Source organism: Scomber scombrus, chromosome 7, assembly GCF_963691925.1.
Source record: "Scomber scombrus chromosome 7, fScoSco1.1, whole genome shotgun sequence".
NCBI lineage: Eukaryota > Metazoa > Chordata > Actinopteri > Scombriformes > Scombridae > Scomber > Scomber scombrus.
In genome coordinates, this window is record NC_084976.1 from 30,891,769 (window position 1) to 30,905,589 (window position 13,821).

General features: G+C 43.4%; 1 protein-coding gene and 1 non-coding gene across 2 annotated transcripts in view; both read right to left on the minus strand.

Annotated features, from left to right (window-relative positions):
- Window positions 1-4,690: 4,690 nt before the first annotated feature.
- Window positions 4,691-13,821, minus strand: part of LOC133983987 (cilia- and flagella-associated protein 251-like) — a gene marked incomplete at its 5' end in the record, with an annotated part of 9,770 nt that continues 639 nt past the window's right edge. Inside the window, 2 exons of the mRNA XM_062423202.1 lie at window positions 4,691-4,827; window positions 13,536-13,587. Coding sequence (XP_062279186.1) covers window positions 4,691-4,827; window positions 13,536-13,587 — 189 coding nt within the window. The remainder of the gene's footprint in view (window positions 4,828-13,535; window positions 13,588-13,821) is intronic.
- On the minus strand, window positions 12,091-12,162 carry trnap-cgg (transfer RNA proline (anticodon CGG)). Its single transcript has one exon. It is a non-coding gene; the product is annotated as a tRNA-Pro (tRNA).

Consider the following 13,821-nt stretch of genomic DNA (forward strand, 5'->3'; position numbering starts at 1 on the left):
AATGTACACAGATGAAGTTCATTCAGGCCTCAAAGCTCGGCGCCCGCAGTCTCTCCCTGAAATGTATTCTGAGCATTTTAATTAGGTTTGAGGAAACTCTCGTCACATGTCCGTCCACCTCCAGTTTATCGTGTTTCCCTCCGTGTGATCGTTCATGATATAAGACACGTTGAGTCGTCTCACAGCCGCGTTCGTCTGCGATTAGAGGAGAGCTGTGTGTGAGCAAATGATGAGTAATACACAGTAAATCAGATGGGTTAGACCTGACTTCCTGCTGTCGCCCTCTACAGGCTGAAGAGTGCATTACAACCACAGAGAGCACAACAATTCATCGAAATATGCCCGACAGGAGGCGCAATGTTTTAACATTTTAAATTATTGTAAATTATTGCTACCATACCATAATCATTTATATATGTTTTTCAATTGCATTATTAATCAAAAATAATTGCAATTACATATTTTTTCCCCCAAAATCCTCCAATCTTAACCACAGCACTAATAGTGTTGGACTTAACAAACAATAAATCCCATGTTAAATTTGACAAGGTGCCCAAAATGATTCACATCTCCAGCTCTATATTAATATTCTGTGTCTCTACTGGAATATCTTAGCATGATTTCCAGTTAAAAACTCCTTATTTATCTTCTACTGGTCCTTTAAGCCGGCGCTCAGTTCAGCCTCTGTCTATTAACAGGCTGTTTTAGCTCCTGTCTTTGGACAACGTGAACAATCTCAGCAACAGAGACTGAAGAACAGACGGACCTTCATCATCAATTAGATAAAGAAGCATCGAAATGCTTCATAATTTAACTACTGGGTCTGGGGCTCGACCATTACTGGATTGTTGGGGCTGATGTTGATACTGATATGAGGGAGTAAAGAAATTTGTCCAATAATCATATTGTTGCACAAGTTGCTGCTACAATGGGTTAGCAGCAGCCCCCCCTCCCAAAGCAGATCCTCAAACCAAAGATTGCAGAGCTCCCGTCGCTCAAGCAAACGTCTAAACTCTGACTTTACTGCTCACTTTCAAGATCCTTCCCAACCTGGCACCATCATATCTCTCTGAACTGATTCACATCTACACACCCTCCCGAACTCTCCGATCCTCCTCTGCCAACCAGCTCTTTGCCCCATCTGCCAACTTAACTACCATCATGGGGTCAAGAGCCTTCAGCCGATCTGCCCCCCCCCGCCTCAGGATCTCTCTCCCACCAGACATTTGCACTTCTGACTCTGTTTCCACCTTTAAATCCCGCCTGAAAACGCTCCTATTCAGAGTCTCACACTAACTATGTAATCACATTATTGTTTATTTATTGTACTGATGCACTTTATAGTCACATTCATATTTACTTATTTATCTTTGCACTAAATGTTACCTGATTTATATTGTTTGATGTACTGTTGTTGTGTTTTATGTGCCTTGTAAGGTGTCTTTGAGTGCTTTGAAAGACGCCTTTAAATAAAATGCATTATCTATCTATAAATGACAGGAACGTCTGTCTCTCTGTCTGTCTGTTAGTCACATATCTCTTGAACCGTTCATCCGATTGATTTCAAACGTGACAGGTGTCTTGCTACGGGCTCGAGTAAGTGCGGTGCCAAGTTTGACGTTGTTTGGATAAGAAATGTAAAAGATATAGATAAATATATGGGTAAAAGAAGCAGACGCTCTGATAATTAATAGTCGCGCGCGCACACATACACGCGCAGTCACTCTGTAGCGCGCGCTCTTGCTTGCACGCTCCAGAATCCGGGAGATTGTGTCTCATTATCGGGCGTCAAGGAGCCGCTATCAATAGTTTTTATTAAACACAAACTTACAGAAGTTGTCTTCAGCTCTGATGTCTGCAGCCAGAGACAAAGAGCTTGATGAGTGAACTCAAACCAGCTGATCATCTCACCTGCTGCTGCTGCTGCTGCTGAGCCTCTCTCTCCTCCAGCTGACTGCCCAAACCACTCCCACCTCCACATATATATATATACAGAATATATACATTAAAATACACTTGTGATAAAGATATGTAATGAAGGCTGTGATATTTTACAATTTAACTATGAACTTTATTGTATAAAATGACATCAGTGCAATGAAACAGCAAACTTCACTGTGAAAAACAAAAACTCATTACAAATAAAAAAGAAAAATTGAGACCAATACATGCAAGAGAAAATAAGATTGATAATATGTTTTTAAAGATGTAAATAAAGTAAAATAAATAAGAGAAATATACAAATAAATAAAAATAAGACAAAATAAGACAAAAAGTTGTACCTTGTACCAGTACCTTGAGTTTGATCATGAGCTCAAAATCAATTAGTCATGTTTGCAGGTGGGAAGAGGTGAGGGAGTGTGTGTGTGTGTGTGTGTGTGTGTGTGTATGTGTGTGTGTGTGTGTGTGTATGTGTGTGTGTGTGTGTGTGTGTGTGTGTGTGTGTGTGTGTGCGTGTGTGCGTGTGTGTGTGTGTGTGTGTGTGTGTGTGTGTGTGTTTTAAATATATTTTGAAGGAACCAAAATCTGAACAAAGAAGATTTTAGTTTAATTTAATGTTTAGACGTTTACAGTGAGGATGAGTTATGTCAATGCTAGTCCTGACAAATATAGAAGTGCAATCGTGTGTGTGTGTGTGTGTGGGTGTGTGCGTGTGTGTGTGTGTGCATGTGTCGATACTCAGGCAGTCTGTTTTATCAGAGCTCGGTCTTTCATCTCTGCAGCAGGCCTGAACGCAGCAGACAGACTGGGTGACGCTGACACCCAGGGGTCCCTGAACACATCATCAGCACCCGTCCTCCACACTTCAGCTGCAGATCTCCAGATACCACCATGTCTGTCACACACACACACACACACACACACACACACACACACACACACACACACACACACACACACACTGATGATAATGTTACTGCTGTATGTTGTACAGAGAAATAAAAAGAAAAGCAGAAGGGTTGACAGGCGGCTGCTGATTCAGTGTGTTGATCAGAAGTATTTCAGACACTAGTTGCTGTGATGTTTCAGTATTTACAGACCAAACTGATGTTGAAGTGCAGAAACTTATATTGAGCTGTGGCTGAGACACACAACCATAGCACGCCTTCCTCTAAAAATCTGTGCAAGTTCAGTACAGTAAGACCGCAACATAGACTTATCTGAACTAAAGCAATCTCCAACCTTAAAGGAAACTACCAACCAAAGTAAACTGCTTAAACTCTCCTAAAACTTCAACATTTCCCAGCTTCTAAATCACACAAGACTCTACTTGTTGTTTCTGGCTCAATTAACCTTAGTGTCGTCCTCCCGGGTCAAATTGACCCCGTCTGTTTTGACTGTTCCTTCTTTCCTCCCTTCCTCCCTTCCTTTCCTTCCTTCCTTTCCTCCCTCCCTTCCTTCATTCCTTCTTTCCTTCCCTCCTTCCTTCCTTCTTTCCTCCCTCCCTCCTTCCTTCCTCTTTCCTTCCCTCCTTCCTTCCTCCCTCCTTTCCTTCCTTCTTTCCTCCATCCTCCCTTCCTTCTTTCCTTCCTCCCTTTCCTTCCTTCCTTCTTTCCTACCTCCCTCTTTTCCTTCCTTCTTCATTCCTCCCTTCCTTCCTCCCTCCTTGCCTTCCTTCTTCCTCTCTTCCTTCGTTCCTTCTTTCCTCCGTCCTCCCTTCTTTCTTTTCTTCCTCCTTTCTTTCCTTCCTTCCTTCCTTCCTTCCTCCCTCCTTTCCTTCCTCCCTCCTTTCCTTCCCTCCCTCCCTCCTTTCCTTCCTTCTTTACTCCATCCTCCCTTCCTTCTTTCCTTCCTCCCTCCTTTCCTTCCTTCTTCCTCCTTTCCTTCCTTCTTCCTCCCTTCCCTCCTTCCTCCCTCCTTTCCTTCTTCCTCCCTTCCTCCTTTCCTTCTTCCCTCCTTTCCTTCCTACCTCCTTTCCTTCCTTCTTCCTCACTTCCTTCCTTGACTCGAGGACAACAGGAGGGTTAAGAGCATAACAAAGAAGGGAAGTCCAAACAGTAACAGCTTAAATTAAGGAAATCATTTATTAAAGATAACAAATTAAGATAATAATAATAATGAGGGCTCCCAACAGGTGACCCTATCGCCTAGAAGTAGGAAGCAGAGGCAGATCAACCCAGTTAATGTTAAAGTTTTTATTGTACATTGCTTGTTGAAATAATATTTCTAGGGAGAAGTTGAAGCTTTATTAACGGGAGTCAGACAGAGCATCTAGCTGCTCTCTAAGGTCTCTCAGCCTCCAGTCGGGACGTTTCTGCTCGACTTCGACCAATAAATGGATTTATTTTGCTTCCTTCTTCTTTCTTCTGGAGCTCTGGGTCGTAACAATAATCACTATGAACGTGTCAGAGTCTTTTGAGAGATTCTGAATGATGAACTCCGAGTGAAGACTCCCTAAAATGGAGCAGAAAAGCACCTCAGATGTGAATAATTTTGGGGCTCAGTCCAGCGCATGAAGCCACCTGACTGCTCCGCGGTGGGCTCGGCATCGGGCTGACAGGGGGAAGCGGGAGCCTCCATAAATTGGGTCGCAGAGGGTAAAACCGCCTGAGGGCCGCTTGGCTGACACCGCTCATCTAAATCAGCGCGTTAAGCACCAGTACATGACAAAGAACCGCGGAGAGAGAGAGAGAGAGGAGACAAATAAATGCAATAGAGGAGAAACTGCATGCATTATGTGTTTTAATATTCAGAGTTGGGAGAGCGGGGAGATGAGATCAGTGCGGTGGAGCCGTGCCATTTGGCTTCCCTTCAAAGAGACGGACGTATGAAGGGCGTCGACCCGCTCGCCTTCAGAGAGAGTCGAGCTGGTTGGTTCACCTGCAGCTGAGGTTAAACATTAACACATAAAACACATCGATCACTGTCTGTGGAGGCGTTTAAAGCTGTTAACTGTTAACAATTAATCACTGGTTTGATAATTGGTTTATTGTTGTGAGTCATTTCCAGCTTCTTAACCTTTGTGTCGTCTCCCGGGTCAAATTGACCCTGTCTGTTTTGACTGTTCCTTCTTTCTTTCCTTCCCTCCTTCCTTCTTTCCTTCCTCCCTCCTTTTCTTCCTTCTTTCTTCCTTCCTCCTTTCCTTCGTTCTTCCTCCTCCTTTCCTCCCTTCCTTCCTCCTTTCCTTCCTCCCTCCTTTCCTTCCATTCCTTCCCTCCCTTCCTTCCTCCCCCTTTCCTTCATTCTTCATCCCTACCATCCTTCCTCCTTTCCTTCCTTCTTTCTTCCTTCCTCCCTTCTTCCTCCGCATTTCCTTCCTTCTTCCTCCCTTCCATCCTTCCTTCCTCCCTTCCTTCCTTGAATCGAGGACAACAATATAACATCCGTGACGTCACCCATTGGTTTGTGGACTGCTGCTCGGAGGCCAATAGTTTCGGATCTGAGCAGCGCCATCTTGTACATTTCAGGTGCATGCTGGGAAAAATAAAAACATGGATTCTACTTATATGGGCATCAGGAGGAGCATGAGGCGCCCTCCTGAACCTGTGAACCAATCAACCTGTCAATCACGACGTAGCCACGCCCTAATGCATACCCTGCTTTATCGTCACATATAAAATCAGGGAGGCCAAAATGTCCCAAATGAACATCATACTGCATTGAAGAAGGCTTTAAACTAGCGATTGAGACCATAAACACATTTTGAAAATGTTTACTGAGGTTAGAAATCAAGTGAGAAGTTGGTGAATTCTCCATTGACTTGTATAGAGACGGAAGTCCTTTTGACACCAAAACGGTCGCCCCCTGGTGGCCTTTTGATAGAATGCAGTTTTAAGTTACTTCCGCGTTCGCATCATTTCAGAGGACCGGAGCTCCCCGCCTGGTTATAACTCATTTATAGCTTTTAATTAAAGTGTTAACAATCTAATTAATAACTCTTATTGTGAAGTGATTCCATTAAACTCTCCTCTGTGTTTCGCCTTCTCTCTTCCTGCTGCAGGTTGAGTCCAGAGAGGTGGAAAATGCAGTTTTACTGATTTCACAGAAGAAGTATTGTTTTTTTGACACACACACCTAGATACCAAACGCAGCATCAAACAGCATTAAAGACAAGTGAAGGAGGTGTGTGTGTGTGTGTGTGTGTGTGTGTGTGTGTGTGTGTGTGTGTGTGTGTGTGTGTGTGTGTGTGTGTGTGTGTGTGTGTGAGATGAAAATGAGGTCAGCTGCAGTGTTTCTGACACACTCCTCTCTGTCTCTCTCTAACCTTTAGAGAATCCTGCCGACACTCAGATTAACTCTCGCTGAGGGTAAATCCTGGACGACAGCTCACACACACACACACACACACACACACACACACACACACACACACACACACACACACACACACACACACACACATACAAGCTCTCCATTTCTTTCTCAATCTCTCACAGACACACACATAGATGCACACACACTCTAGAGACTGCATAAAGTAATACCTCAAACACACACACACAAGCTCTCAATCTGTCTTTAACTCTCTAACTCTCTTGTGTACACTCACACACACACACACTCACACACACACACACACACACACACACACACACACACACACACACACACACACACACACACTGACACACACACACACTGACACACACACTGCTGCTCTTGTACCATCACTTTACAAATGTGCATACACAAGCTGTCTCTAGTTCCCTCTCTCTCTCTCTCTCACACACACACACACACACACACACACACACACACACACACACACACACACACACACACACACACACACTGGTACGTCCTGAACTTTTGGGATCTGTGGGTAAAAAGCTGACTTGATGTGACGGGAGGTGTGCAGACTCGGCAGAACTGCGGTTCTGCAGATGGTTGAGCAGCTGTCAGATCTCTGTCAGAAAAACCGTCGCCGCGCTCTTTACTGTACGAGCTCTCTGCCTCTTCCTCTCTTCCTCTCTTCCCTCCACCTCGCCCCGCCTCGCCCCCACAGTGAGTTTGTCAAACCTCAGCGAATCCTCCATGTGGGCCACCAAAACACACCCACTGCTCTGCTCTGGCTCACTTTGCAGCCTGGTGGCACTGAGCAGGAGCAGAGTGACTGTTACACTTTCCCGCCATTTAAAACTGCGACTCCAGCCGTGTTATATTGATTATAAGCGAGCAGTCTGATGTGTGTAGAGGTGTGTGTGTGTGTCCGTGTGTGTGTGTGTGTGTGTGTGTGTGTGGTTATACTGCAGCAGCCTGGTGTCATCAGCTGATTTAACGAAGGCATTGAGCTGTTATCAACATGTCAGTCCTGCTGCAGGGATTCAATGTACTGAAGGAGAAGACCTGAGAGGGCTTTTACCTTAGTGTCGTCCTCCTCCCTCCCTCCCTTCTTCTTTCCTTCCCTCCTTCCTTCTTTTTCCATTCCTTCCTCCCTTCCTTCTTTCCTCCCTCCTTTCCTTCCTTCTTCCTCCCTTCCATCCTTCCTTCCTCCCTCCCTTCCCTCCTTCTTTCCTCCCTCCTTTCCATCCTTCCTTCCTCCCTCCCTTCCCTCCTTCTGTCCTCCCTCCTTTCCTCCCTTCCTTCCTCCCTTCCCTCCTTCCTTCCTCCCTCCTTTCGTCCTTCCTTGACTCGAGGACAACAGGAGGGTCAAGGCAAAGAGCACTATTACAGTATAATGTTTAATGAACGTTGGATCACCTGATAACTTCAGTAGTCTGAACATTAACATTAACATTTCAGGTCTTACCTCCAACATCATGGATGGAAGCTTCAGTCCGGCTGCTTTATACTTTTATTTGAATCTTTTTGTGGCAAATTCATCCGTCCATTTATCACTTTTAGCTTAGTGAGTGACAGTAGTTTCCTGACCTTCTCGCCTTCCTCACGCAAGCTATGTTCAAGGCTTCCCACCCTGAGTGTGATGTGTGAACATGGTCCATCGGGGAACCTCCTGCTTCTTTTTCATATTATTTTTTGGGCACTTTTGCCTTTAATGGACAGTTGGTGGCAGAAAGGCCGACAGGAAAAACATGGGGAGAGAGAGAAATGGGTCGGACATGCATCAAAGGTCCCTTGTTGGACCTGAACCAGGGAGGTTGCAGGTATATAACATGCACTGCAACTTCCACTCCACTCCTGCTTTTAATCATGTGTGTCCAGTCTGTCTCATTCCCACTGGGTGACGTGTTACTTCAGAAATCAGCGAAACACTCGCAGGGATTCATAGTTTTTTAAGTTACAGGAAAACCTTCAACTCAGTGATGCTGAGCCTGAACTCCAAACCTCCAGCATCATTTCATTCTTCCTCCTTATCTGATTATTCCAGTTGTTTGCACAGCTGTTCTAAACCAAACCCCAGCCTCAACCCGGACCTCGGAGGTGACGTTTGGCCTCGTGGGGACTCGGCTTTGGTTCCCATGACGACTACTGGTCCCGACAAGGTCAGTGTTTATGCAGAGATACAATATTATACACAGAGAGCGTTAATATGAGACGAGGGAATTTTCTCCTCAAAATGTGCCTTCAAGAGGGGATGCAACCTTCTTGTTATCACACACACACACACACACACACACACACACACACACACACACACACACACGTGCACATATAACACGCATGTACATATACTCACACACATATAAAAAGGGGGATTATTATTATCACACACTCACACACACATGCAGAAAGCTTAAAGCGTTTTTTTTTTTAAACTTACACAGTCAAGTACACATATCATGACACAAATACACACACACACACACACACACACACACACACACACACACACACTAAGACTTATAAGTGACTTCCTCTCTCTCTCTCTCTCTCTCTCAAACACACACACACACACACACACACACACACACACACACACACACACACACATCCCCTGTGTAGTCTAATCTCAGGGAAAGGGGAGCAGGCTGAGATGCTAAAGCAGCAGACGAGGATTTACAGCATCGTCTTTTCTCCTCTTCCTCACTTTGCCTGCCTCCTCCACAACACACACACACACACACACACACACACACACACATCTGCACACAAAGCTTGTTCAGCAGAGAATAAAACATATTTTCTCTCTCTGTGTACATGAACCCACATGAAATATGAAATATTGTCCCTCTGCAGCAGAAAACTCCAAAATCTCAAAGTTTTCTGGAACTGATCAATCAGATTTCCTGCTAGCATATCCAGGTTTCTGAATCGGGTCTTTAGACTTTAGGATCCAGGAGATTCAGCGTGTTATTAGTAGCAGCTGATAGGCGAGGAAGGAGGTGTGTTAGTGGGAGGTGCTTAGGTAATAAAAGGACGAGTCTGAAGTGTGGTAAAGCTGATTTAACGCAGTAAAATGTCATCATGTGGATTATAACTGCTGGGAAGCTGCTGAGGAAAGTGTGTGTAGTTGTTCCTGGAGGACACACACACACACACACACACACACACACACATACACACACAAACACATACACACACACACACACACACACCGACACACTGCTGCCAACTTCAATTTATGTTATTTTATTGAGAAATGTTTGTGAATGTCTTAATAATTTTACATTTTACAGTTTATTTGCTTGCTTCTCTTAATTCTAGTAAAGTGCAGATTTGTATCCGCTGGGTTTTGTAATAAAAGTTTGATCTTTTTGTCCATCTGTATATTTGTCCAGGTTGACGCTGAGGAAACAGTTAACATAGCTGCATCAAAAGAGAAATACCAGTTGATAAAAACACATTTTGCTGTATTTTGCTCATACAAACATCGTAGCAACACATCCACAGCTTATAGTTGGACAGGGATGTGTGCAACTCATTCAATGACACACAAATAAGACAAAACTGCTAATAAACAGGATGTTACTACAACTTTATAAAGCTAGAAATCAGACTTCAGGGGCAAGGCCGTAGCCAGGATTTTTTCAAATACCGAGGTCAAAAAAAAGACCTCAACCTATATATCAGTTCATTGTAATCCATGATGTGTTTATAACGCTTTCTTGCTCTGCATTTCTCAGTCATGCTCACTCTTGTGGTCCAGTTCTTTCTCATCACTTCCTATTTCAGTATTCTACAACTTCCATGGTTGCATATTTAAAAATGATAAATGCAATAAATTATTTTCTTTGTTTGTTCTTAAAATGTGGAATGGAGCAAAGCATGCTGGGAGAAAAGGGCTCATCGTCCAATGAATGAACAGTTTGCAAAATCGGGTCAAGTCCAATCCACAAACGTGACTCTTTTCCATTTCCAAAATGTTATTAATTTTTTTATTTTTCCTCTTAGTATGGCCCTAATACTTTTCAGCTCAATACAGGACAAAGTGCGTAATTTTGTTTCTAAATACGGGGCGATTCCGTTTTTCAAGGGGCGGTTGGCAACCCTATACGCAGCTCTCGTTAGAAGTGTATCTGCTTGTTGAAAGGTGTAAATGTGTTCTCCTATGCAGCTGCAGCTAGGTTAGCATGTCTTTGTGCTAAGCTAAGCTAAACGTCCTGGTTCTAGATACATTTAAAGCTTAGTTGATGTCATTGTCGCTGTTGAATCTTCATTTCTCCATTAGCTGTATTTCTATCTGTCTCCTCTGCTTTCTGCCACAATGACTCAAGATTAGATGAAACTTTAATGATCCCTGTGGGGGAAATTGGGTCCCTGTGTCTTTTTTTCTGAACTTATATAACACAAAGAGCTTTTACTAAAATAACAAGGAGCCGCCTCATTCTCCCAGAGTCAGTGAAAAGGAAAGTTTTAGTTATTTTATCTTGATTTATCTTTCTTTGAGTCGAATAACAAACCTTCTTTACTTCTTCAAACTCCTCAGAAGAGTTTTCGACACACACAACGGAGAATCTGCTAATTGGCTTTGTAGTCTCGGTGCTCGTTACAGTCACTAAAAATGAAGTGGATGTTTATATTCAAGCGGAAAGAAGTTTAAATGATATTAAACAATTTGCCAAAACATGACGACTACAAATACTTCCACAAGAGCAAATCTGTTAACCACAAATTCTCTCTGTCAAACGTGCCTTTTTTTTCCTCTTCTTTAAATCATCCAGTTACTAATTAGGACGTGATCCTCAATAAACTCTCAAACTCACAATACCAGCAGCTAAAGTAAGAATAAATATGTGTTCTGAGTTTGACATACCACAGAAAAGTGTGTTGTTAACCACCCTGCAAAATTTTAATGATTAAAAAAATCGCCAAATATATGAAATTAAGCTTCAAAGTTGTGTAATAGTCTGCCTATTTGTCTGCTCCCAAACACTGTGGGATTGGCCGCCGAGTCCGCTGAAGCCCCGCCCCCTACCAAGTGTCACCTGTCAATCAAAGTCACCACCTCTACCAGAAACATGGACGCTAGGTCTGAGAGCTTTCTGCTGCTAACTCAGCTGCTAGCTCGGTGGCTAACTCGGCTGCTAGCTTGGCTAACTGGCTAACTGGCTAACTGTAGACTGTAGTAGTAGTGTGCGCTGAATGTATTTATACATTGATTGGCTGAGAATCGGATTTTGGTCTGAACGCAGACTGAACGCAGCCTTTGATTTTCTTTCTGTGAAACCTCCAATAAACCAGCAGCAGATGATCACAACGTTCTTGAAGGCAAATAGTTAACAAAAAGTTAGCCGTGTATCTTGGTCCTAGTCCATTAAGGGCTTTGTATGAACGGAGGAGGAACTTAAAGTCAATTCTGACAGTTACAGGAAGCCAGTGAATGCAGCTAAAACTGGACTAATGTGTCTCATTGAATGGTGAATGGTGCCTCGATCCCCACTTGCCTTTTTATTGTCTGGACCACTCAGTCTGAGCATTTTAGTGTGATTTCATATCTGAAGTGCTTAAACTAGAAGTAGCCTTCTATTGTTGCATTTCTCTGGGGGCAGCTAACATAGTCTTAACACAGTCAGGAGCCTAAATGTACATATAAACCAGTTTATCTTGCTGTAATCATTCCTCTTGTTGATACTGACCATTAGAAGATGCCTTCATTACAGTGTGTTTCCTGTCTGTGAGAAACATCTGTCTGTTTATGTTTCATCTTCCTGTTTTGTTCATTTTTGTAATATTCACTTTTCTTTTCTATCATAATTGTAGATTTAACAGTATTGTTTATTTTTCTGAGTCGTCTTGTAATCAAAGTTAGGGCTCGTCCGGGAGTTGAACCCGGGACCTCTCGCACCCGAAGCGAGAATCATACCCCTAGACCAACGAGCCACATACATGTTACTGGATTCTTCAAGTGTTTCTTCAGTCAGGAGCTCAAATCTTGCTGTAATGATTCCTCCTGTTCATACTGACCATTAGAAGATCCTTCATCATGTTTACAATGGAAGTGATGGAGGACTAAACCCACAGTCCTCCTTCTGTGGAAACATGGATTTAAAAGTTGATCTGAAGCTAATATGAAGCTTCAGTCGTCTGAATGAGTCAAATCTTCATCTTCTATGGTTCAACGTTACAGTGTTTTTAGTACCAAAGTCTTTGTGTTACTATGGTTACACCACAGCTCAACAGGGAAACACTAAGAGGGAATCTGATGCTAAAAAGACAGTAAACATGTCAGATATCATTGATATAATAACTCAGACTGATGAAGCTCAATAGAAGCTGATCATCTACTTTATAATGACTGTGTGGAAACACTGTGGATTTAGTCTCCATCACTTTACATTGAAAGCACATTAGAAGGTTTTAATACTCAGTATGAACAGGAGGAATGATTACAGAGAGGAAAACATGACTGCTGGTTTAACCCTCCTGTTGTCCTCGAGTCAAGGAAGGAATGGAGAAAGAGGGAAGGAAAGGAAAGAAGGATGGGAGGAAGGAAGGAGGCAGGGAGGAAAGAATGACAGAGGAAAGAAGGAAGGGAGGAAGGAAGGTAGGAAGGTAGGAGGGAGGGAGGGAGAAAGGGAAAGAGGAAGAGAGTAAGGAAGGGGAGAAGGACAGAGGAAGAGAGGAAGGAAGGGGAGAAGGACAGAGGAAAGAAGGAAGGGAGGAATGTAGGGTGGAGGAAAGAAAGAGAGAAAGAAGGGAGGAAGGAAAGGAAGGAAGGAAGGAAGGAAAGAAGGAGGGAAGGACAGAAGGAAGGAAGAAAGGGGGATCGAAGAAGGAAGGGAGGAAAGAGAGGAAGGAAAGAAAAAGAGAAGGAGGGAGGAAGGACAGATGGAAAGAAGTAAGGGAGGAAAGAAGGAACAGTCAAAACAGACGGGGTCAATTTGACCTGGGAGGACGACAGGAAGGTTAAGACGTGAAAAACCTAATTTGTATTTTTGTCGTTAAGCTTGTTCAGTGTCTGGATTGTCTGCTGTTACTTTGAGTGTTGCTGCTTTAATAAATCTGCATCATTTATGTCTCCTGACTAATCTTAAATGCCAGGAGAGAGCGATGGCTGCCAGCCTTTAAAACCAAACAGTCCAGCGAAGGAGAAGAGCAGAGACGAGAGGAAAAGATAATTACTTAGATTGATTGTAGAAGAAACGAGCATTCAGTGTAAACATCAGGTTAGCTCAGTGCTCTCTACTACCTGCTGGTTTGATGTGAATGTGATTATTATATTTGTCTACGCTGCCTTGTGACAGACTGGTGACCTGCGCTGTCACCCCCAATGCATTCTGGGAAAGGCGGCATCTTCTTGTGACCCTGAAGAGGATGAGTGGAAGAAACGCAGAATACAGAATAATAGTCTGGATGAAGTGAAGTGAACTGAACTGAATTTAATGATCACAGGAGCTGTCAGCTGAGAACGAGAGAGACTGTAACACATACACACACACACACACACACACACACACACACACACACACACACACACACACACACACACACACACACACACACACACACACACACGTTCTGCAGAATCACCTGGTAGCG